We start from the raw sequence: 25,286 nt of genomic DNA on the forward strand, positions 1-25,286 counted from the left end.
AAAAAAAAAAGTCACAGGCCATCATGTGTTGGAAATAAAAGTAACTGAACTGCCAATAAGTACTGACACCACACCCAACTTCTAAAAAAATTATTTTACATAATTTCAAATTAATAAAAATAATACAGAACAGAGGCATGCAGCTGAGAACGAAATGCAACCTCATGGGCCTCTCTTACTAAATATTATATAGGTCAAACCATAACCGTCAAACCTAACCTTCATTTTGATCTTAGTCAGACCAGGGATTTCCCCCTCGTATACAATATTGCAGTGTCCCATCAAAAGGTTTTCTCCATTATTCAATGCCATACTGATAAAAATTATTTTTCAACATTTCAATTTACTCTATCTTGAAATAATGGCCACAAATAAAAGACACCTCATTTTTCTAGCCAGGGGAAAACCGTGTACACACCTGTAAAGTTTTGTGGCTATTTCTTGTACAGTTGTGATACTGTCACACTGACAAATCCTGTCCTGAACACCAGGCAAAGAACCTAAAACCGTTTTGGTGGTAGTTCCCCCTACATGACCTGTCACTGGGAGCACATTTCTTTAGCATTATGACTCGCGCACAGAGATTCTCACAGTGAAAACAGTACCAGACAAACTACTGCAGCTGCTAAACATAGGTGACAGTCACCCAGCCGGCACTTTCTCACCAATTAGCACTGTTGGCAGCACTGATATATTTTTTTGTTTCAGTTCCTACCTTCAGGCAGGAGCTTCACAACCATCCATGCATGCACAAACAAACAAGCTGAAACACAGCTTTTACCCGTGACATTGATGAACACAGCCTGTCAATACCATATCAATAATCTTAGTGTAAAGTAAAGCATTTTTTTTATTTAATAATTTTACAGTTGTGTTGCTACTTATGCACGTGCACCATCAGTAGTTGTCCTTTTGTTGCACTTATGCCAAAATAAATATAAAAAGGTCTTAAATCTTATATCTGATTGCTTTCCCAAATTTTCATATGGCAGTCTATGTATGAAAACAATGAGTCAAAGTGCTGGTGAACTAACGCGGAAGCTCAAATACAAATGAAGAGCAAAAAAACACTAAAAAAAAAAAGAAGTAAATACTGCTACTAATAAAGTATTGAGAAACAGACCAAATTTCTTAGCTCAGAGTGTCTTAATTGATGCTAGAATCACTGGACTTGGTGCCATCTTTCACACACCAAATGAACATATTGATTACAGCTCAAAGAAACTCTGCTTCATGTTTAATTTGCCAGCAACACAATTTTTGTTTCTTTTTGAGTTTTCCTTGAACTTGCAGCTACCTGCAGCCTGTTCTGCAAAAAGGTACCAAAGTGAGTGAAAAGAATACTCTCGTTCTGACACCTTGCCTGCATGATATCAGGGAAACGACACACAGCACAAGCCTGCAAACACAGTCACAATACCCGCAAACATACACACAGGGCCATTTAAGGACATCAGCTTTTAAAACCAAACCAGTCTCTTTCCACTGCCCTCAACTACACACTGTCATTCCCAAGAAAACAAACACACCACTGCTGTTAATCTGCTTTCGTAGTAACCCCAGCAAATAAGGAGCGGGAGAAGGCCACATGCCACAGAAAACATGCTCCTCTATGACATCACTGCATCACTCACCCTCTACAGCCAAAGGTATGTATCCATCTAAGGCTGGGAATTGGATTAGGTGGCGCCGGTAGCAAGAGCATGCAGCGAATGCAAGTCTGGATAAACTGCAAAACTTAATTTAGTGAACAGGAGGCTGTTCAGCTAAAGTACAACCTCCCAGGATCCACAATTTCCTGGTCTACTGAGATTAATCCAACAGCAACGAAGCTGTCACACAAACTGACTCAGCAGGATGGGATGACTGACAGCTGCCCTCCGTATCCTCCACCCAGTGCGGATGGTGAACATGCACACATCCGCTGGTTACGCTAGCAGCACAATACCAACTGTTGTGGGTTTTCGCTTGCTTGACAAACTACATGTTGATGAGCTACGCTGTCAAAAAAAAAGATCTACATGTGGTTTAGGGTGAGATAACAGTTGCTCCAACAGTTGCTGCTAATAGGTGTTTTTATGTGTTGAAAAGTGCTTGCTAGTGTGTTACCTCAACTAAAAACCGCAGTTCACTACACATAAGAAAAAGAAAAAAAAAGTACTAACTTTAGAGGCTGCTGACAAAAAAATATCTACAAACATTCCTTTGATCTTAGTTTAGTTGGGTCTAAGTTTGTCTTTACATGAAATTTCACCTGTAACAGATTTTCAAGTCCTGCTGTACAAGTAGCTTGGCAATTAATTGTAACTAATTAATTTGAAGTGTATCAACTTAAACTTGTCTGTAATTTCCTGTAATTACTGCCAAATTACAAACCTCACTAGGAAATTAGGAATTTACAAGCTTGTAAAATAAACGCTTACCACCAGTTACAATAAAGGGGAATTCCATGTTTTCACAGGTAACTAGAGTAAAATACTTTCTGAAGAAATTGTTTTGTGTTATCAATTAAACTAACTTCATTCAAGAAATAAAGACAGGTGTCAAAGAGTTTTTAGCTGCACTCACCGATCACTCTTCTCTTACAAAAACATGAACTAACATAAAATAACCCAATAATCCAATAATCAAGTTATACAACTCTCTTTTTTTTTTTCTTATCTCCTAACTACAACCTTAAATGCCCCCATGAGTCAGAGCAAAACTGCAGCCAGGCACACAAACTCTGTGACTTAATTATGACAAAGACCCGTAACTGACAAGCCTTGTCAGCTGAATGCATCTGTGTTACTGGGGCCCTGACCTGTAACCACATCCTCTTTCCTAAGCGCAAAAAGGCTTCATGCTGATAGGATGGAAAAGGAGTAGCTACCTACTAAAATAACCTCTTCCAGTCTCTGTTCCTGTTCAAGAATCCTGACAGCAGGCTGGCTTGCTTACTAAGAGGGAGAGTAGGGGTTATTGGCATAGATGGCATCTTTAAAGTCAGGTTCAGGGAAATGTGTAATTTCAACAAAGAAAAAGTGAAATAAAGTACCCTTGAGGCAGTGCGCCTCTTTGTAAAAAGGGCCGATTAACTGGGAAAGTGACCTGCTGTGTGTTTACAGTTTCAAGGATGGGGCACACACCTTTCCTGCTTCACATCTCTCCCCCTGAAGCAGAAATAATATGCGATAGGCTGTCACGAAGCTTGGAGTCAGACAAGAGAAAGTAATTTGAGCTCTTTGGTTATCTCACTGTGAATCTACCTAATTTGCTTAAGGCAGCGGCATATGCTTATCACTTCAGGTCATGCCAAGTCCCTGCAATCTGTGGCTCGGACTAAACCACACAGCACAACACTGTCGATGTGTGATTATTACAACATGAGCTCCAGCAACATTAATCAAATTCTGGTCAAATCATAAGCCCGCTTACAGATAAACCCTTAAAATGGCATAATCTATAATCCACGCGAGTGAGGCCGGCATGTGTCCGCAAGCAGTCTAGTTTCAAACCAGCAACTAGCCTAAGTCCCGTTATCAAGCTTGTTAGCAAAATGCCGCTAACTAGCTAGCTTTAACTGCCTGCTGCGGGCCGCCGACACTTCACAAACCGCTAGCTGCGGCTCGTTAGCAAGCGAGCTAACTAGCCGACACATTCCCGACCTCTGCGCACTATCAAAACACAACCACCCTGTCAGAAGCCCGCCTCAAACAACCCTACCTTACTATTCCCGACCAAACAAGACGTGGCAAGCACTAAATCAAGCCACACTGCAGTGTATTTTCTCGGGAAAGCCACAGCTAACGTTACCTGCCCTTCCGTCTGGCCTTGACTAAAATGGGAGTGCACACTCCGGTATGTACTTGCGGGCAATTCCTCTCCTTTATTCGGCGAAAAAACACACACGCATACACACACAGACACACACGGCGTGTGATGATGAATTCGCTAATGGCCACGAAAGCGTCGGCGCTACGTAGTCCCGTGCAAATGACTTATTATTCGACCGCATTCAGCACGTAGTAAAGTTTGGCTTTCTGCACTTACCGTATCTTGCTCGCTGTCTCCTCGCCGCTCCGCAAGTGTCAGTTTGCCTCGGGCCCGTGCGCGCAGCAGACGTCACTCCCCGCTGATTCTCATTTTTCTTAAAAGGGCATGACACATCGGCCGCGCGCCCCGCGTCATTTGCATGATAACGGACTGCACAGTAACGCTAAGTACTAACACACTCACGTAACCTAGATTCATGCATTATAACTGTTTTATAGCAAATAACCTTTGTTGTACAATTAAGCAGTGCTCAAAGTCAAGCACTTTCTGGTTGTGAGTTATGTGAAAAATGCAAACAAATGTAAAAAACAAAACATAAAAAACAAAGTTTGTGTACAAAATAATTTCTTTTCACTAAGATTATAAATTGTGTGAGATAAAGTCTAAATCAAGTCTCAAGAGCCCCACGAAGACACTTAAATTTTATTTTAATTGAAAAGCAGTCAAAGCTGATTCTTAAAACTTTACCAGCCATCAATTATAAGACTTTAATGATTATTGATGACTTTATAGGGGGAAAAGGTCCTTGAAAGCAGTTAATATAAAAATGACCTACTCCCTTTAAAGATTGAGCCAAAGTAGAGCTGACAGCTGACACAACAAATTAACAGTAAACTAATCACCAACAAGTTTTGGGACTGATTAAGCATGCTTTGTGTGTCACTGTGTTAAAAATGTGTTTTGGCTTCCCAAAACTAAACATTATGGTTGGGAAGGTTGCTCATGATGGGTATTTTACACAATTTCCTGACCATTTATAATTACATATTTTTAAGGGAAGCTGCTGTTGCTTTCCCTATCTTTATTTATTGTTCTGGGATTTTATCAGCTTCAGAAGTAAAGTCTGAAACTTTGCCACGAGTACAGTTCTAAAAATCAAACAGCCCACTTGCCGTGCGAGCTGCATAATTGTCCCCTTTAATGTCCAGTTTCTCATCCGGTGTCCACCTGTAAATTTGCAGCACTGGCTCTAGAAGAGATAACTGGTGCGTGACACGCACATGCAAGAATGTGAGAGGAAAATGCTTCCTTATGTGTCCTTTGTAAATACATCTTTAAAGAGTCAGCTGCACCAAGCTGGGCAGGCAAAGAGGGCAAAAGTGGGGGGGTTTTGTTTGTTTTGTTTTGCAAGGAGTTCCCTCTAGTGGAGAAGCAAAATCCTGCTCTAGCTTGTAATCTACAGTCCATAAATGTATTCATAAAGCTCCAAAAGACATACTTTACAACTTATTTCTTTAATGTACCAGAGTACAATCTGTCATACAGATTTAATACAGAATACATCAATCCCTTGCTTGAGTTCTCCATTTAATATTAAATGTCTGCCTCAGTTTGTCATTAGCAGTCTTTTTCTCACTTGTGCTGAATGTAAAAACCACCATCACATAAAATAGAACAATCTGACACAACTCCTTACCATTGGAAAATAAATAAATCACTGTAAAACAAACTAAAATATTCCAGGAATGGCATCTGTGTGTCTGTGGTAAGATGCTTGCCTTCATAACTCTGAATAAAGTCAAATAATAAAAAATTTAAAAAAAGGCCAACCAAGTGTTGCTGGCCAACCCAAGCGTGACAAAAAAGGCAAATATAGATTAACATAAGTGAAAGCTTTACTGTATGTACATATAATTAATTATGTTCCATGTGTGACATATTTTTGATAGATTCAACATCTCAGATTCTCTATCAAGATACATGCAGTTTATACTGTATGTAAACAAAATAGAAAAGCACATCTCATCCTCACAACAACTCTCAGCTGTCTGTATTTTACCACAGCTAGGTGAAACAGATGCACACGACAAGCCTGACAATGGCAAAAGGCAGATGTGTACATGGCTCCTGAAAGAAGGAAAATGGTGACGTGTTTTGTCGTTCACTTCTCCGACAGTCCATAAAGTTGGGTGCACTTTCTACTGTTTGATGTGTGGTACTCTGCACCGCCATTTCTTCTTTTTAACTTCAGCAAGGAATTCACAAAAGGCCTAGAGGATAAAGAGGTGAGGACTTCCTCTCACTGATATTGTCTGTAGTCTCCAAAGGGAGAGGTGGGCATGGGAGCAGGGGCAGGTTCCTCTGCAAACTGAGGTCCTAAGGAGGAAAAAATAAAACGCAGAGTGAGATCGGTGCCAAAAGTCTAAAAGAGCAAACTGATGAATCAAAAAGACTTCCCAAAGGTCCTCAATGACATATGACGACTGAGTGTTTTTTCCCAATTATTTAAAAACAGTCACAAATTAAAATAGTCAGTTTCTTCAGAAAGCTGACTCAATCTTCAAATATTCGCATTTTGCCATAACTGTAGTATCATCACTGATAAACACTGTTTCAGAATAAATTTTATAATTTAATAATTTTTGTCCCACAATTCAAACACAAGCAGTAAAATTTAGAAAATTTGCAGAAGAATCAGATGAGATTTATCACACATATTAGACCTGATGTTTATAATCCATGCTACTGTGTGGTGACTGAATACTGTTTTCGGCAAAGCATGTGAGCAAGCTGGGGGTTGACTAACACTCCTAAAGTACAGTCAACAAAGATAAACATATCAGGTGCTGGGCAACAAGAGGTGAAGTCGCAGTACATTCAGTGTTTTTTTCTTTGCCGCAGTCATGTCATCTTTCATCTAAGTATTCTTTCACGCCTGATGGCTTCTGGTGGTTAGGTAGACTTTTATGTACAGTAATTTATCACAATGGGTGCTCGTTACATAAAACACTCTTCAGTCTCTTTCACTGAATTTATAAAAAAAATCACCAAAGTATTACTCACCAGTTGGAAGCTGTGAAGAGGCAAACCTAGTAAGCAGGATTCCAGCGCCCTCTATCAATGCCAGCAGGATACCCCCCATGGCGGCAGAGCCAAACATGGCTACCGGTCCATCTATGGACAAACCAAGGGCATTAATTGACTAAAATCACATAAAACATTCATTTCTGCACTTAAAAGGTATATTCAACAAGACTGAGATGGTACTGTTTATTAGAAAATGTTCCCACCATCAATTTTTGTATCAGTTTTATTCCACTATTTTTGGATACAACTTATTATAATCCATTTCAACGAAAGGTATATAGCACAAGTGTTTTCAAACTACTTTCGGCTGCTCACCATTCCTGACGCAACTCCACTGGAACTGGGAATCTTTTGCTTGTCGGGCAAATGTGTAAACCACTTCTGTCTATTCAATCTTTTGTTAAAGTTGTTCAGAATTATATGAGGACCCCACAGTCCCTGTACAAATAAGCTTCAAGTTTTTCTGCTCCAGTAAAGTAAGCAAAATGACCAGAAAGTGATGCAAAAACTAATCTATAAATAGAAGTAGACAAAAATGAAAACATGCAGACCAGTTACAAGAATCAACAACTCCATTTCCTCATACTGATTGCAGGAAAGTCTGAAAACTGGGTTTACTGGACCAGCTGTTGCAGGTTTGCAGTTTCTTTTTTAAGAAACTCCCACAAGAAGCCACTGAAGAAAAAAGCCTGAAAATTTCACACTCAGGAGGGGTTGTAATAAATGTGGACATGCATGTGAAAGCACATTTGCTGTTTGTATGAGGTATGCAAGTTTTCTATTGACTACTCACTTCTTGCAGCAAGAATAGCTCCTGTCATGGCCCCACTTGTTATTGAGTTCCATGGATCCTCCTTCCCTCGCACTTTTACTAAACCACAGTCAATCATGGAGAAGAGGCCTCCCCATACTGCGAAGCTACCTGCAACACGCCAAAGAAAAGATTTGCATCAGCTGAAGAAGTTATCATTGAAGATACGCTTGTCACTTTGTCAAGCAATCACCCGCGTCACATATTTACATAAGTGACTTCTACCACTAACACACTTCAACAGCAAATAAAGTATTAATAATTCTGCACACAGATTTTGCCTTCAGGCTCCAATAGCAGCTTATTTAATTAAACGATAATTACTTGTATGAAGCTGAAATATTTCCTAAGATTAACTTGTCACCATCCATCGGAACTGCAGACGATGTACAACATGCTGCTGACTACAGCCCATGTTCTTTACAAAGGAAGAGAAATGACCTTTGAAACAGTTCAGCAATTGTTCTTACCCCCGAGCTGTGGGGCTCTGGTCTTGATAGCAGTTAAGCTACCCCTCATTCTGTGGCTCATCCCCTACAAAAAAGAGAGACAAAAAACATGCATCAGTGGAAATTCACTGTCAGGTCAAGATTTCTGAGACCAAAGATTCAGAATTTTCAGATTATGACTAATAACATAAGTTGAAAAAATTGTGGGTCTTTGAAATTCAGGTTGGATTAAAAAGAAAATTTCCTGTTTACAGGAACAGAAACACTGCTTTATCATCAAGTGTCTTTGAGTGTGACACTGACCCCAAGGACAGTACCTTGAATGTCAGCTTTGACTGAGGCCAGAAAACAGTCCTTGAACTTACCGAGGGTGCATTTCTGAAGCCTTTCACTGCCTGAAATATTCCTCCTCCAATAGCTCCCATGGTGAAAGCTCCCCCACAGTCATCCACAATCCTCCAGGGGCTAAAAGCAAAACACAGACATTTTAGTTTGTTTAAGTTAATAATGTCATGACATTTGAGATCTCTCATTGCATGTTCATAACAATCTCTTAATGTTCCCTGTAAGTCTAAATTAATCCAAAGGTAAAGGAAGAAGAACTAGTTTATTACTGGTAATATGACAATAAGATATAGGTCATCTGAAAACTCTAAAATCTAACTATACACACACACAGACTTGGCCTTTGAGAAGGAGACCGATGTAACAGGGAAGCTGTGAAGAGTAGTCAGAGGAGTTTAAATACATCCAAAAGCAACCGACAGTGCACAAGAGAAGTGAAGAAGAGATTCAGCAGGGTGGTGGTGATGGAGACTAGTGTCAGCGCTGATTTATGACAGAAGCAAGAGTGAAAGGGAAGGTTTACAAAAGAATAGTAGTGAGACCTGCTGAGATGTATGATGAGCAGACAATGGCACTAACAAAAAGACAGGAGGCTGAGCTGAAGATGTTAAGATTTCCACTGGCAGTGAACTAAGAGAGAATGGACGAGATTAGAAATGGGTATCATAGCGAAAGCTCAGTTTAAACAGAAACTAAGTTTGAGAGGCAAGGCTGAGATGGTCTGAACGTGTGCTGTGGACGGTTAGTGTGTATATATTTGACAAAAAATATGGACCTGCCAGACATGAGCAGAAGCCCTCAGAGAGGGGCAATGTAGTGGAGGAGGACATGCAGAGGGTTGGTGTGACAGAAAACGATGCTAGGGATAGGGTGAAATGGAGGCAGACGAAGAAAAACACACGTACGCGTGAACGCACACAAACTCACAGGGTCACTCTCTGTGTCCTATGTTAATAACCACCTCTGAACCAGCGTAAAACATGAAGTATTACAGCATTACAAGATTTTGTTTGTTTGGGCAGTGAGGATTATACTTCACATGACCGCATCTCAAATTTAAACAAACAGACTGCACGTTTACTTCTCACATACGACTTTATTAGAAAGGGTTTACATGGTTGCATACAATGTAATATGACTTCTGGTCAAAATCAGGAAAATGTAACAGTTTTAAATAATGTATGTAAAACTGGATCTTCTATTTACTCATAGCCATTCGTTTACGTAAACAGATGCACTACATCTTAAATCACGAAACGAACATTTTGCAGTGATATTGAAGGACAGTAACCTTGTGTCTCGTGTTTCTGACCATTAGTATGCGATCTTAAATTGTTATTAAAAGCTGGCCAAAATACTTAAAAACACAAGTGGGAGAAAAACAGCGAACCAGGCCAACCTTTTTGAACTTTTAAGAAGTTTATTTAGTTCACGGTTCTTATAACTTAAACCTAAACCAAAATAAGCATACACGAGGACAGCCACCGAGAAAAAATGTATGTATTTGTAAAAACATTTATTTTAAATCCTCAGTGACGCTGTTAAAAGTTCATAAACTATTTGAACAGGACATGTCTCAAGCTAGCTGAAGCCATCAGGCTGCAGTCTAGATAGCGCACAAGTAGCTAATCCAGCTAGCTTACTTGTGCGCCAAAGCAAAATAATACTAAAATAACTACTCCAACTTTTCCCGAATGGCTACCAGTATGCGGTTACAATAGATGTTATATTCCTTTTTTAAGCACCGGTTTGTGGGGTCAGTAAATTTAAAGCAATGACATGTGGCAATAAAACCGACAAGGTCACAACGTGACTTAGCCGTCCCGACGCAGTGCTCGCTCAAACTACCTTCACTTGTGTATGCGAAGTTAGCATTTCTGCTAACGGCAGCTAGCCGGCCGGTTTCGAGGTGTTTCGGTCGTGTCACGTGATATAAAATAAAAACATTAAACACAACTAACATGGCATGTATTCAAAACGCAGCCCACTGCAGTACACGCTGAAACGGTGCGGGAAACTGATTAATTTTAATTTTAGGACTCACCACGGCTCTCTGGCATACTCCTCCATTTTGTTCTTTGCTGTTCCGCCTGACGTAACGATTATCGAACACCTGACGTAACGACACTATAGAGACAACGTCATTTCTTAAAGGAACAGAGCATGCAGGGACGAAGGATGAGCTTCAGGCTGCTGTCCTGAGAGTTTATTACAGCCTATTTCTTAAACCTATCCACAGATATACAAAAAAAAAGATCTTGTAATGAATAGTGTAAAGTGAAAAAGTAGAACTGTTCAAGCACTATAGACTTGTATTATACTTGAGTGTTTGCTAATTCACATAACATGAAGCAAATTAAAGGACAGCCAGACAGGTATAAGAGAGTTTTGACATTTCTATCAACAGAAGCAATGTCACACTGATCACATAAAGTCTTATTTACAGTGACAAAGGTTAAGAAGCAGGTAGAAAAACAAAAGAACACCCCTTAATAAACTTTTTTTTTCACATTTCTGCAACACAAATAGAACTCTTCATAGCAAAATAATCACACTCTGCTGTGCTCCTAGTGTTTTCTTAGTAATAGCAATGCAATGTACTTAGAGGCCTTCTGATGGCACTGAAAACCAGTAATCTCAACATTTCATTCCTTCCCCTCTTTTTCTTCCTTCTGAGACTATTGGTCAGAGTAGCAGCTACAGCTAAAATACAGAAGGCTGGCTCACTGCCCATTATTAGGAACAAGAAAGGAATGACTTACAGAGCAAGCCCTCATTGAGAAATGACCAAATATAGGCATTTTGTGGATGCAGAGACTGAGGCAAGGCTGCAGAGAGATAAACTGGCCTGCTGCTGCTGCTGCTCTCTTTTTTCTCTGGATGGCGGCTACCTTTCCAGCTGGTGGGTGGACACTAGACAGCTCCCAATGTTTCCACGTAGCTTTAAACACATTATGTAAAGAGCAACAGATAGAAGAAAAGTTCTTCATGGTCCACTGCAGAAGCACAGATATACATGCTACGAAAACATTCACTAGTTGATATAATGTTTTGTGTCTGGTAAAGGTTCTGCCGTGCGGTTTTTAAAATTAATCCATCAAGAAATGCAGATACATAAATTTAAAAAATGTGAATCCATGTTTATTTCAGTAGTTAAAGTACGAGACACGAGAGGCCTCCTGCTTTCCTGGAAAGGTATTTTTCGGCATACGGACACCGCAAGTTTCCACCTTAGTCTAAGTAAGTCATGGGACCCCAACTAGCCACAAAAGTCATAGTGATGTCATAAAATCCTGCTGCGAGTACAAGCCATTGCATTTTTGAATGTATATACAGCTGTGGTCAGAAGCTTCCATACACTCATCATAGGGATGAATGTGATGATCATTTGGGGCTCATAAGGGTTTCTTTGAGCTGCTTCTTTTCCAGGGTGGAAGGATTGTACAGCATACATATTTATTTACTTTAAAATGCAAGAATTGGGTTTGCATTTCTTTTGGATTTTTTCCTATCCACACAGGGTCACAATTATACACACAGACTGAAAACAGACACAGACTTGAACCTTTCAATAAGCACTGCTGAAGGTTTTAAATTGTCTTTTAATTCGACAAGGCCGAGGCCTATTTGCTTCTTGTTAATGATCACGAGAGATTACAATTGGTAGATCCTCTTTGTCTCCATAAAAAGCATTTGTTAGACAGCAACCACTGAATTCCAGAAGTCCAAAGAACTCAATGAAGTTGAGGAGAATTGTAGATTTATACAAGTTGGGAACATTTCATGGAACCATTTCTAAGCATGCCATCACAATTGTCTGAGAGGGTCCCTGCTCCAAAATCAACACCTTAAAGCACAACTAAACTTCCCTGCTGACCCCATGGACAAACCAAATGCCTTCTGGAGAAATGTTTTATGGTCAGACAAGGCCAAGATTGACCAATTGTGCTACACTGACAAGAGTTATATTTGAAAGATTAGAGGTGAGCCTTTCAAGTTCTTGTTTTTCAAAGTAATTAAAGCTGTGTGCTGTACAGTCATTGCATCATGGATAAAGAACAGTTAAAAGAAATCATTAAAAGCCTGAAACATGCCCATGATCAGTGATGTAAACGTCTGAGCACATCTTTACTTGTACAAATATAATCATATGCACATATATAGAGAATTAACAAGATTATCATATACATAATTTCATTTATTGTAGCTAAAATTATAATATAATAACAGATTCCAATCACTTCTATCAGACGGGTAACATTAAACTTGCAAACATAGCAGAATCTTTTATTGAAAACATACAGGCTCTGTAAGAAAAACATGTAATAATGTATGTGCTTCATTACAACACTCAGGTTTTTGCTAATCACATTAAATTTCCTTTAGAACTGATATTCACTTTTAAATAGCACATTAACCAACAGTAGTGTTGATTTAATGGCGTTTCTGACATTTTGATGTAAAACCCAGGCTAGAATGATTCTGCACAAAACGCAACATCAGATGCTGAAACTTATCTCCCTGCACTTCCTGATAAAATGCATGATGTAATTATTTCCATGCTAAGACTCATTCGTTATGTCCCAGGACTCCTGGGACAATGGGCTGCTTTCGAAACCTGCCTGAGATGTCTTGAGATTTGAGACACACAATCAAAGACCACCTTGACCTTTTTGTTTTCTCCACCCACCCAGATTTTCTTAAGTCAGGCCGCCATGTTTGTTAATTCCCTGATATTCCCAGTTTGATTTACAGATTTACAGCTGATAGGGTGGATTCCCTCTCCACAAATAAATAACTTTTCAAATTAATCTCAATTACATACTGTTGAATATTAGAGTTTTATAGAGTTGTTTGAATCTCTTGTTAAGCTCATCACACACTCTCCCACACACTCACATTCAGATGCATATACAAGCCAACATGTTATATGATCGGCCTCATATTATCTAGTGCAAATAACCAGCCAAGCGTCAGTATGAATGGAAGACAAACAGCCTCAAACCCATGGCACTCTCTGCAGAGAGGCCTTCATCACTCATTCTCCACAGAGTCTTTTTGGTCCAGTGTTGTTGGGAGAACTCATAGTGATGGCTGTTCTTCCAAACGTCTCATGTTTCACTGTCTTCATCTGCCCCACTGCACTTTAACCGGCCAGGGGAATTTATAAAGGTTATCCCCTAGAAACCCTCTGGTGAGATGTCTGTTCTCCCTCCCTTGCTCTTCTTCTTCTTCACTTTATATTCCAGCAGGAAATATCACTGCAGCCACTTTGGCACCGGCACCTGTGAGAAAAATAAAACGTTAGTGAATCCAAACACAGCATCGGTGAGCTAACCTCTTTGTCAACCCTTCTGATGTACCTTCTTCAGCTGTTTCTTATTGGTTCCTCTGATAGAGGCAAGCAGTTGGTCCCTTGAGTTCTTCGTACCACCTGGGCGGTTTGCATCCAGCATAGGAGGTGGAGGAGGTGGTGGTCCACCCCCAGGAGGAGGCGGAGGTGGAGCCGGACCTCCAGCTCCTTTTCTTGGAGTGAGCTTTGGCGAAGGCACAGGTGAAGGGATGGGTGAAGGTTTAGGCGAAGCTTTGGGAGAACTCCTCAGAGATCCTCCACCTCCGCTCTTGGGCACCTCAAGTGTTCCCTTCTTCTCTCCATTGGCCTGGGCCTGCTTCTGCTCCTGCAGGCGCTTCTGCCTCTGCCTGTCCATGTTGCGACTCAGTATGTTTGTCGTGGTCATTCTTGGTCCTGCTAACTCAAAGTGGTAGCCCAGCTTGAGCAAGGTGGTGTTGTCTTTCAGGATCTTGACCATCTCCATCTCGGTTTTCCCTCCGCAGATGTGCCGCTGGTTCTGAAAGCGCAGCTCGGTCAGCGTGGAGTTGTGCTGCAACGCCTGGATGAGAGACAGGATGCCCTTCCCGGTGAGATGGTTGGAGTCGAGGTTAATGCTGGTGATAGTCTTGTTGCTGCGGATCGTGCCGGCAATGGCATAAGCGACATGGTCGTCCGCACGGCAGTTAGCGAGAGCGAACGTCTTGACGTGGGTGTTGTTGTGCAAAGCTTCTGCAAACTCGATGAGCGTTTTCGTCTTGATGACCTCTGAGTTGTTGACGTTGAGCTCAGTGAGGGAGGGGTTGTTGCTTCGCACCTGCTGCATGAGCTCATCAAACATGCTCGAGTCTTCGTCTTCCTCCTCTGCCTCCTTCACCTTGCTGTTAGGGCTGTTTTTAGAAGCACAGTTAGCAAGTTTCCCACTATCCTCAGCTTTCTTAACCTTACCGTCCTCTCTTTGCACCTTCTCCTCTGGTTTCCGCTCAGCATTAAACTTCTCTTTCACGTGGTCACTGTGGTTAACCAACTCTTCTCTGTCTGTTCTTTTCTCCATCTTGTCACGTTTCACCTCGTCTTTCTCAGAAGGTTGTCGTTCGAGTTTGACATCAGGTTTGTTTTTGTATTCAGATTTCTTCTCCTCTGCTTTAGCCTTCTTCTCTTCTGGTTTACACTCTTGAAGCTGGCTCTCCGATGCCTTGCTCTGCTTCACCATTTTAGAGACAAGCCCCTGTGTCTTGATACTCTCCGTTTTTCTTTCCTTTTCCTTGCCCACATCTTTCTCGCTTTTTTCTCGTAGCTTTGAGATAATGTCTTTGGTTTTGCTGTCATCTCGTCTCCTGCAGTCTTCCCTCCTTTCTTTCTCTTTGCTCTCATCCCTTTTCTCCTGTAACTTTGAGATCACGTCTTGTGTTTTGCTGCCTGTGCTCACTCTGTTTTCTCTTCTGTCTCTCAGCCTGTTGTCCTCATATTTCTCTTTGTCACGGGCCTCCTCTTTCGTGTCGCTCTCTCTGCTATCCAGCTTCCTGTTTCGACTTCCTCCCGACTTCCTCCCGTCTTCTTTTGAACTTTCAGGACCTTTGCTGTTTCTGTCCTCCGCCTTGATATCTCTTTCATTTGAGACACTAGCTTGTCTTTGCATTCCCACTTTCATATCGTCATTTCCCTCCTGGCTGAGACCCATCTTCCTCAGGTACTCCTGCTTCCGGCTCTCTTTCTTCGGCTCTCCCTGCAGGAAGATGAGGAGTGTGATAAGGAAATTTTTCCTCATCAGTATGACAAAACAAAAAATTACATGGGTCATTTAACGTCTGTGAAAAGCAGCATGTCAAATGATGCAGCGCTCTAAGCACAATAAATCACAGCAGAGTCTCAATTTATTAGCTACAGAGCACAGAAAAAGTAGTATCACAGAATTACAGCAAATATTGCATGACATGTAAAGTATGATAAGACATCTGATCGTGCAGATGTGCTGTCTTTTATTGTACAACAGCGTCTCACAATAGGGCATGTGTGTTTACAGTCAGCAAACGGACACTATCCATTTTTTTTAGCACAGGGATACATTTGCAGTGAGGAGCTCGCTAAGTGTTTGATTTGTGAGCCTCCATCTGTTTTGCTTCGTGAGGCCGTGGCCCTGGCAGATGCATCCTTAAAAGGCAGTGAGCGTAGGAGCAATCAACCAAGAAATTCCACCAGGCCGGGATTAAGAAGCTCCGCAGAGCCGCTGCTCCAACCACTTAAGTGTCTCTCTTCTAAGCACACAAACTGATTGAAATCATGCTAATACTAATGGCAATAAATTTGTGTAGCATCTCCAATAAATTACACAAATGCCTCTTGGAGAAGATGTTTGTGCTTTGCTTGTTTGGCAGATGACAATTAAGGGTAAGGAGTGGATGTAGGCGGGTCATAGATGGGGACTCACTGCTTTTCCTGGCACAGGAGTCAACTCTGGGGACTACTATTTTTAAGCTGATGGGACTCGGGGTGCATGAGGTCCAGTTGCTTCAAGTGAAATGAAAAATAGACATGAAAGCTATCCAGGGGGCTGTGGGTATTATGCAATGCTGTAGCCTATCAGTCAGTTTGATTTCATAGCTCCTTTTAAATCTGGTTATAATAATAATGAATAATAATAATGGATTGCATTTTTAATAGTGCTTTTCGGGGCCCTCAAAGCACTTTACAATTCCACTATTCATTCACTCTCACATTCACACACTGGTGGAGGCAGCTACAGTTGTAGCTGCCCTGGGGCAGACTGACAGAGGCGAGGTTGCCATATTGCGCCATCGGCCCCTCTGGCCAACACCAGTAGGTAAAGCGTCTTGCCCAAGGACACTACGACCGAGACTGTCCGAGCCAGGGCTCGAACCGGCAACCTTCCGGTTACAAAACGAACTGCCAACTCTTGAGCCACGATCGCGCAAAACTGGCAAAGGGAAGTCGAATATAAACATATGAAGAGAGAGATGAGGATCATACTTCATCATAAAACACTCATGAGTCAAAGCCAAAGCATATTTCCTCACAAACCTCAAATGATGGTTCCCTCTGGCTGAGCCTCCCTTTGGTGTCTCTCTGTTTCGTCGTTGCATCCCAGACATTGTTGCTCATAGGTGGCTGCGCAGGTTGGTTCTCCCCTGCAATGATGAGCCCCTCCTCGGGGTTAATGTCTGGCACCTTCATCATGTCCATCTTCAGCTCCTCTATTTCCTCGGGGGAGAGGGTGGACAGCAGGTTGTCCAGGTCTGGGTCCTCGCTGACCTGGCGACCTATACAGGTCAGGCCTTTCATCTTTCGTCTGGACATCTAGCTCAAGCAAATCCCTCGATTTAAATTCAAATTATAAGCTGACTATTCCTATGTGCTGATGTCCTGCTGTTGTGTCGTGTCCCACTCACCAAAAAGCCACCAGAGGCATCAATCCTGGTGCAAAGAGGCTGGTCTCAGAGTCTTGCAGCGAGGGTTACAAGTGACGAACTGTGAGAGGTTCGCATCATCAAAGTGGACTGTGAGGCTGGGACATTCTTCGAAATCCTGTGAAAGTGCATGTCCATATTTAGTTCAGGGTACACACTCCTTTAAAGGTAATGGGAAGGGCTGAAGTTTACAGAGATGCCAGAGCAGGCTTACACAGACTTCCTATTACACAATCTGTATTTATATTGGAGCCCAGTTCAGTGATGTTTATACAGTCGCTCGCAAATAAAAAAGTTTTATAAGAGCTCGCTTTTAAACCAGTGGGGATCGCTACTCTATTGTAGTCACACAGTCAATAACTTGTTGCTGTAATACAAAGGCCAGTGTATAGTTAATAAAATATTGTATGGGATAAAAATAAATACAAATATAATGAATATATGTTTAAAATATGCATACTGTATATATGATACTAAATATTCCCATAATATATTAAACATATATTTAATTATTTAATACAAAGATGTGACACTGCATTAGTGTTTCACTGTATATTTACTATACTTAATTTGAGCTTTTTTACTTTTTAAAGACACTTTATGGTATTGTGCACTCGACAGACACTTCATTAGGCACACCTTGCTCATTCTGGGGTCAGACCTCCTTTTGTCTGCACAACTGCTTTGATTCAAGAAGGTGCTTGAAACGTGCCTCTAAGATTTTGGTCCATATTGACGTGAAGACATCACACAGCTGCTGCAGATCTCTTGGTTGCACATCCATGATATGAATCTTCTGTTACACCACATCCCGAGAGTGCTCTATTGGACTGAGATCTAGTGACTGTGGAGGCCATTTGAGTACAATGGACTCACTGTCAAGATCAAGACACCAGTTTGAGATGAGAGACTTTTCACATGGCGCATTATCCTGCTGGAAGTGGCCATCAGAAGACAAGTACACCGTTATCATAAAGGGATAGATGTGGTCAGCAACAATATTCGGGTAAGCTGTGGTGTTTAAAAGACACAAAGTTGGTACAAAGGGGTCCAAAATGTGCCAAGAAATTACCCCTAACACTATTATTCCACGACCAGGGTGAACTGCTGATGCAGGGCAGGGTGGATCCATTTGTTGATGATGTTTTTACCAAATTATGATCGACCGTCTGAATGTCACAACAGAAATCAAGGCACATTTTTCTAATATTCTACAAATTTGAGTTACTGTCGCCTTCCTGTCACCCTGAAGTAGTCTGGTCACTCTCCTCTCACCCCAGAGAACTGCTGCTCACTGGATATTTTCTCTTTTTTGGACCACTCTCTGTAAACAGTAGAGATGGTTGTGTGGGAAAATCCCAGCTGGTCAGCATTTTCTGAACTACTCATACCAGCCCGTCTGGGACAAACAACCGTGCCGCATTCAAGGTTACTTAAATCCCCTCTCTTCCTCATTCTGATGCTTAATTTGAACCTCAGCAGGTCGTCTTGACCAAGTCTACTTAACTTCAGCTTATTTTGTTTTGCATTGTATTAAAAACTTCAAAAACAAAGTTATGTGAAAAAAAGTAATTTTGTTTGGAGAAGAATTTATTTAAACTAAAAGCCATGAATAACAGAATGGACAATAATGAAACTGTTTAATCCAGAGAGCATGTGAAGAGTAGAAATATTGGGACTTTTTAAAAATTACTATTACTTAACATAACTTATGTCATGTATAAAAAGCTGTAACTTCTGCCTCCAGTGAGTAATCCTGTGATCCTACATTGTTTTCTCATTTCTTTCCTCCCAATATTTACATGCAAATATTTACAGGCAAAATAAGTACATATATAAAAAAAAACAATTTAAAAAGGGGGGTTACTTTAATAAAGTTACGATAAAAAACAATTAAATAAAGTTTTTTAGAATTATGATTGTATTTTGAATCACACTGTATTGCTGGTATGAACTCATCCAGTGTGTAAGTTCCCTGTTAATATATAAAACACCTTCAAATGCCACATTTAAGCTGTTTTGGGGGTGAATGCAGACATCTAGTGGCCAGTGTTGTAGATAAAAATCACACTTCTTTCTTTAAACTCAGAAAGAAACACAGACAGCAATTTGTTACATTCCAAAGTTAAATTTTATGTTAAAAGAAATAAACATTTTCCAGTCACTTTATTTTACAGTGTCATACCATCCATATGACGACAGACATGAAGCCATACCTAGACTCTGAACCTGATGTAAGTCATTAAAACACACTCATGGAGTTGGTTGGTTTAGAAGCACAAATGAACAGAAACATCACTGATGTTATATCAAACTACTTATGAAAGCATCTTTACAAAGAAAATCCCAGCGTCTTCCTTGTGCTTTACAAAGGCTCGACAAATCTGTACACTTGGACGTCGGCATCGGAGTGAGTAATTTATGCTGCAGACTAGCTGTGACAGTAATATTAGCTCTCAGGCATTAACATTATGTTTGAGCTGCTTAATACACTACACCTGAAAAGACAATCCAGGGATCACCTATTAGGAGGCATCGTGTTTTTCAATTCAAACCTTTTAAAGAAGGATCAGGGATGCCCTCGAAGCTAAAGGAGATTACAGGTTACGGGCCCTGACCTCACTGGAGCCCAAACCTGCAAGGAGAAATTGAAAAGGACAGTTTGACATTTTGGGAAATCCACCGTCTGCTTTCTTGCCGACTTAAAGCCAGATGAGAAGGCTGTTAGAGCCAGGAGCTGGCAGGTGGACGGCTAGAGGACGACTGGCTGGGGTTACGGATGGGAACATGTTGAGGTTATGATCAGGAGAAATTCACGCTGACAGAGGAAAACAGACTTCACCTCCCCCAGAATCGAATCTCAAGGCCTGGAAACAGTGCCTGACACTTATTAACATGTTTATTCTGTGCAACACCCTGTGCTAGCATTCAGATTTTTTTAAAAGTTTCGGTAGGAAGTTTCTTTTTTAAACCAAGACCTTTACCCTGCTTCTAGTCTGATGCTGAGGTAGGCTATCGGCCACTTGCTTCTCCTATAATTAACCACACATGTGCAGAAAGGGACTGACCTGATAGCAGAGTGTGGTGGGTACCACATGAGTGCATTTCCCAACAGCTCAACCGTTTACTGCAACTACAAGGCCTCGAAATTTCAAGATAAATGTACTTTTTACTACTTTTTTTTTTGTTGCGGCTTGATGGCAACTGTTTCACATTTTTAAAACATAATCAGTGTACAAGTTTATTCAAATAAACTGACGTACCCAGGAAGCAGTTACGATGAGCAACACCATTATGAGCTGCAACACCTGTGTTAAGGAAGCCAAAAAGTCTTTATTAAAAAGTCTTTTAGGTTTAATTATTTTTGCATGTATTTATGCAGCACAAAATTAATACAACTACAGAAAATGTTACTGCCAACTTCATCATTTTTGCTGATTCAATGCAGAATTTTTTTTTTGTTTTTAAGCAGAGGATTACAGACAATAACTACATTTTGCCAATATATCAAATGTGCCAATAAAGGGGCGGGAAAGAAACAAAAAAAACAAAAAAAACAAAAACTAAATGTGCACCCGTCAACAAGAAAGCAAACACCTTCTCCAAAATGTCAAACGAGTCCTTTAAAGAGAGGAGATCTTTCAGCAGTAGTCGTTTTTGGCTTCGTAGCTTAGTCCAGATGGTGAGAACCCATTCACAGTTAAAGGTAACTTAAATAGTAATAAATAGTAAATGGAAAGATGCCAAACGTCATATCTCATGGTACAATAAAAATACACGGTTTTAAAATAACTCGTTACAATATCATAAAATATTTAGTTGAAGAACAGATTTACAAAATATTCATTTAAATAGTTAATCTCTTTTTTCCCATGGTTAGTTACTGTAAGGCGGGATATTTTATTTTAATCAAACAGCGTGACCTGCAACTCCCCTGTCCTGATATGTTAGAAGGAATAGACGTTAACACGGATTTCACTGTGAAACACCCTACCCGTCACTATGGAATTAATCAAGACTAATTTCTAATTTATTTTAAAGTCAGAAGCGGACAGGTATCTTTGACCAGGAAGCATGCTGATGTTGAGATCGTAAAAAAGGGTGCCACTAATAAACTACTTCAAAGTAATTACTTGTGTCAGATATTAGAAAGACGAGACAAAGTTCAAACCAACAGTTGACAAAGGGCATCTTACAAAGAACTGGGAGAACCGTTTAGATCTATAAAGCCACCTGCCTTAGATCCAAACATCACTTTTGCAATCAAACGTGGATCCCTTTTTTCCAGTTTATTTTTTTTTGCTTAGTTAGAAACATCAAAGACAAAGAAGAAGCACGTGATGCTATGATAACCGGAGAAAGTGGATCAGTGGCAGAGATTACCTGGAACGGAACCACAGGCAGTTATCAATTTATTCAAACTTAACAAGGGGGAGGAGGTATAACTTTTTTTTTTCTTTTACCAAATAAAGAGGGACAGCATTCTTTTCTAGAAGGTAACAAGCACTCTCTTTTGGCGACACCCTGTCACTGAGGTGAGTGTTTCAGATCACGAGGCTGGTGAAACAGCGCCAAGACGCAGAAGTCGCCTCGCTTTCAGGATCATGTGACGCCTGCCCAGGAGTCAGGCGTCAGGTTGCAGGACAGACTTTGATTTACATTAATACTGTGGAAAAGTAGGACGACGCTGCAAATGAACAACTAAAACAGAACTTAAAGTGCCTCCTGTTTTCTTTCACAGGCAACCCACTGCTAATCGAGCCGTAGCGGTTATTTTAGCGTGTGACTGTGTGCTTAACTGCATCTGCGTGTGTGTGCATGTGTGTGTGTGTGTGTGTGTCTGTGTGTGGGAGAAAGTGCTGCTGCCTTCTTTTGAAACAGTCCCTTTGCTCAGCTGCAGTAGTGTCCCGCTGTGTGCATGAAGAGGAGCCCATCAGTGACCAGGATACTGAGGTGGAGAGTACGGTGGTGGGGCTGAAAAACAAGTAGAAAAAGAAGACACACATGCACACACACAGTCAGCCTTTCACTGTAAGTCTAGAAGTTTTTGCCCAGATTATACCAGTATTTTAGCTCAGAGCTAGGCATGTTCATGAAACAGACTACAACTACACAGAATACACATGGCTGGGAAACCAAAATAGTGACAGGGTAAGAGTGAGAGAGTTTTAAATGTCACTGACATTTATGTATTTGGTGATTTAATGAAGCTGATGAAAACAAAGTTATAAATATTCATACTGTGGGCACGAAAAACATCCATGCTAAATTTTACAGTTTATGGGAACAGTTGCTGGAGAATAAAAAAACATGATTAAACACAAGTCAGCTGGAAAATTGTCCCAATCTGTTCAAAGGATTAGTGAAAGTTTTAATCGGTTGGGAGCATTAGGGGAAAAGTCCTCAAATTTAGCAAGACTCACTATTAAAATATGACACAATGTTGTGAAAGTAGCAAAGAGAGGTGCTACAAATGTGAAACTAGTGAAGAGACTATACAGTTCTCCTCTGAGGGAGGAAATGTTCCTAATCAGAGAGGACAATGTCCAACCATTGGACAGAACAAAATTCAACACATGCTGGGGTGAACTGCACTAAAGTCTCTAATATTTAAAAAAACATTATCAGGTGATCACCCAAAGAACCACGTACACAGTATGTTGGCACATCATTTTTTGCTTTACATGCAAAAGCAGTTTTTGTTCTTGATTGTGATTTGACATATACTGACATGACCAGGAAACCCTGCAGCCATGTGAGCTCACTCTGAGGGAAGTTATGCAGGTCTTACCCTGGCTGTATGCAGGATCCATGGGGCGTGGTACGTACGGTCCAGGCTGCATCATTGGGTACTGTGGAGGCATGCCAGGATACTGGGGCGCCATAGGGTAACCAACGGGTGGATACTCTGAGGGGCAAATTGGTTTACCATAAGCATCGTACATGGGCTCAACCGGGTAGCTGGCCATGGGGATCTGCTGAGCTGTGGGTTGAAGAAGATCGCACAGTTACGAAGGAAAATCCATACTTCATGGTCGTCTGCATAGACATCGACACGACAACGAGAGGTCTCACCATCATAAGGTGTCCTGCCCCTCTGCTGCCTTCTCTGGTAAAGGTAACAGCAGGAACACATAAAGCAGCAGACCATGGTCGCAATGATGGCCACAAAGAGGAGGATGGAAGACGCAATTCCAGCTAAAGTGGTGGGGCTGAGGAGAAGAAGAGTGGAGGAAGTAAGTTAAAAAGGATTCATTTCTTCCTTTGATCATTCAGCCTCATGTTGTTCCTCCCCCCTCTGTGCTGCTAATTATGACTCACTCTGGAGGGAATTAAAGCCGAGGTGGCTGTGATGTGAAGCTTTCGATTTAGCAAAGACTGACCCTGACGTCGCATCCCAGCAAATGCCTCAAACTCTCCACCTCTCTGTCTCGACCAGATTCCACCACCTCATGATCTCAGAGAAGCAACAAAGCCCTCCATTTTATCTTAGCCTCCTCTGCCCACTGATCTGATCTCCCACCAGGCTCAATAAGCCACACGTTATCTGCTGGGTGCTGAACAGTGCCGGATGGTTTAAAATGCTGTGCAGAAAAACTGTCATGCTGCAGCCTCAGATACAAACATGCTTAGACTAGCATCAGTATTTTTCCCAGCTAAATGATTTCTCTCATTACAGGAGACTCACAGAAAGATGAGCCACCACTGACCAGATATTATAGTCAACAGAACAGGCCGTGCACAAGTCTGTGCATGATCATAAACCTCATCCAGCTGTTCCCAACATAACACAACAAGAGGGGACACAGTGACATTTGTAACAAAGTCTAACCCCTTTGTCATTTCGTGTTTGTGGCAGGACTTTTACTTGAGCATTCTTGACTCTGTTAATGGTTTGTGTGAAAAACAAACTCAAAGGTCTACTTGTTAATTTTCTTCTAAACTACATTTTTTACTTCCTGATTGAAAACCAGGGGAGGAAGCTAAATGCTCCAAATAAGTTACTAAGTAGAGTTAAGGTGTAATGACTTTACTCTATTTCACTGCAACACACAGAAAACATGTTTTACAATTATTGTGTCCTGCATTTTACCATTTTTAACAAGTGTTATCATTTGGCTTTAGTTATGAATCTACAGCTAACATCCATTTTCAATATCCTTTTGTTTACAGTGCCATGAGAGCGTATAAGTAGACGCTTCCTCTACGGTTCCTGTGTGTTCTCAGAGTCCAAAGATACGTTAGGTTAATTTGTAGGTTTAAATCGGCCTATAGATGTGGATGTGAGACTGTGTGGCTGTCTGTCTCTCACTACGATGTAATCCACATAAGTGGCCGACGCCATGTCCAGCCCTTGTGCATTTGCGTGGTGTTTTATGTGTTGATTACCTTGTGGTTGTGTCACAGTGTTTAATATGCGGTGCCAGCCATGACATAAACAAATAAACTGTCACGGTTCTTTTACCGTCCTGGGTTTCCTCTCTTGGCTGAGGTCAGTTTTTTGTTCCCTCCAGAGTTGAAAGTATTTCTCCCTCAAGTTTTTCCACTTCTGCGTAGATTTCTTCAACTTCATTCTGATAGTTTCAGCCATCTACCTCCAGGAATTTCCTGACATCTGTGAATCCTTATATTGTGGCTATGATTATTATTCCTTATACCAATGTGACGATTCATGTTGAAAAACTGCAGTGAAGAATTAGCCAGAAATGCACAGGAGGAGTCGACAGTACAGAACCGGCCAATCATAATCACTGTGGGCTGTTACATTTCCAGAGAGGTTCACAGCGTAGGTTACAAAGTGGGATTTCAGAGAAGTTTGTGGTTACGATGCACCTACAGCATAGATTTAACTCATTAGCGTGTGACGGTGCACATGGACTTTCACCCTATGTCAGCAGCCATCAGCTTCAGCCCCCACTATAACCCTAAGTTTGATAAGCATCTAAGAAGATGGATGAGTATACAGTTTCAGCTTTTAAGATAAGATAAGATAAGATTAGATTACTCTTTATTGTCATTGCACAGTCATACATAGTACAGTAGTACAATGAAATTGGAAAAACTGTCCTACGTCGGCACTACAT

General features: G+C 41.0%; 4 protein-coding genes across 8 annotated transcripts in view; all 4 read right to left on the reverse strand.

Moving 5' to 3' along the window:
• Positions 1 to 4,146, reverse strand: part of LOC102214720 (ras-related protein Rap-1A) — a 21,186-nt gene extending 17,040 nt beyond the window's left edge. For 2 of the 4 annotated variants that reach the window (XM_013912648.1, XM_013912650.1), the window contains exon 1: positions 1,635 to 1,903. The gene's annotated coding sequence lies outside the window, so the exon portion shown is untranslated. The other 2 variants (XM_005740016.2, XM_013912649.1) reach the window with 2 other exon arrangements.
• A 1,105-nt stretch (positions 4,147 to 5,251) lies between these two features.
• timm17a (translocase of inner mitochondrial membrane 17 homolog A (yeast)) lies at positions 5,252 to 10,575 on the reverse strand. The gene is made up of 6 exons (XM_005740018.1): positions 10,493 to 10,575; positions 8,469 to 8,568; positions 8,125 to 8,188; positions 7,637 to 7,765; positions 6,820 to 6,930; positions 5,252 to 6,132 (listed from the first exon to the last, which is right to left on the reverse strand). Exons 1-6 carry the CDS (start codon positions 10,516 to 10,518, stop codon positions 6,056 to 6,058), a joined length of 507 nt encoding a protein of 168 aa, XP_005740075.1. The 5' UTR covers positions 10,519 to 10,575; the 3' UTR covers positions 5,252 to 6,055.
• Positions 10,576 to 12,034: 1,459 nt separating this feature from the next.
• lmod1b (leiomodin 1b (smooth muscle)) lies at positions 12,035 to 17,307 on the reverse strand. 2 transcript variants are annotated; one of them, XM_005740020.1, is made up of 4 exons: positions 17,185 to 17,307; positions 16,817 to 17,092; positions 13,812 to 15,503; positions 12,035 to 13,733 (listed from the first exon to the last, which is right to left on the reverse strand). In XM_005740020.1, exons 2-4 carry the CDS (start codon positions 17,090 to 17,092, stop codon positions 13,707 to 13,709), a joined length of 1,995 nt encoding a protein of 664 aa, XP_005740077.1. In that variant the 5' UTR covers positions 17,185 to 17,307; the 3' UTR covers positions 12,035 to 13,706. The 2 variants fall into 2 exon arrangements, with proteins under 2 accessions (XP_005740077.1, XP_005740076.1); XM_005740019.1 differs by having other exon boundaries at positions 16,817 to 17,307.
• Positions 17,308 to 20,538: 3,231 nt separating this feature from the next.
• shisa4 (shisa family member 4) overlaps positions 20,539 to 25,286 on the reverse strand; it is a 9,752-nt gene continuing 5,004 nt past the window's right edge. The window contains exons 3-5 of the mRNA XM_005740021.1: positions 23,278 to 23,414; positions 22,994 to 23,185; positions 20,539 to 22,176 (exon numbers count right to left, since the gene is read on the reverse strand). Of these exons, the coding sequence (XP_005740078.1) occupies positions 22,136 to 22,176; positions 22,994 to 23,185; positions 23,278 to 23,414 (370 nt within the window). The 3' untranslated portion in view covers positions 20,539 to 22,135. The remainder of the gene's footprint in view (positions 22,177 to 22,993; positions 23,186 to 23,277; positions 23,415 to 25,286) is intronic.

Source organism: Pundamilia nyererei, unplaced genomic scaffold (genome assembly GCF_000239375.1).
Source record: "Pundamilia nyererei isolate P.nyererei 1_Seehausen unplaced genomic scaffold, PunNye1.0 scaffold00096, whole genome shotgun sequence".
NCBI classification, from domain to species: domain Eukaryota; kingdom Metazoa; phylum Chordata; class Actinopteri; order Cichliformes; family Cichlidae; genus Pundamilia; species Pundamilia nyererei.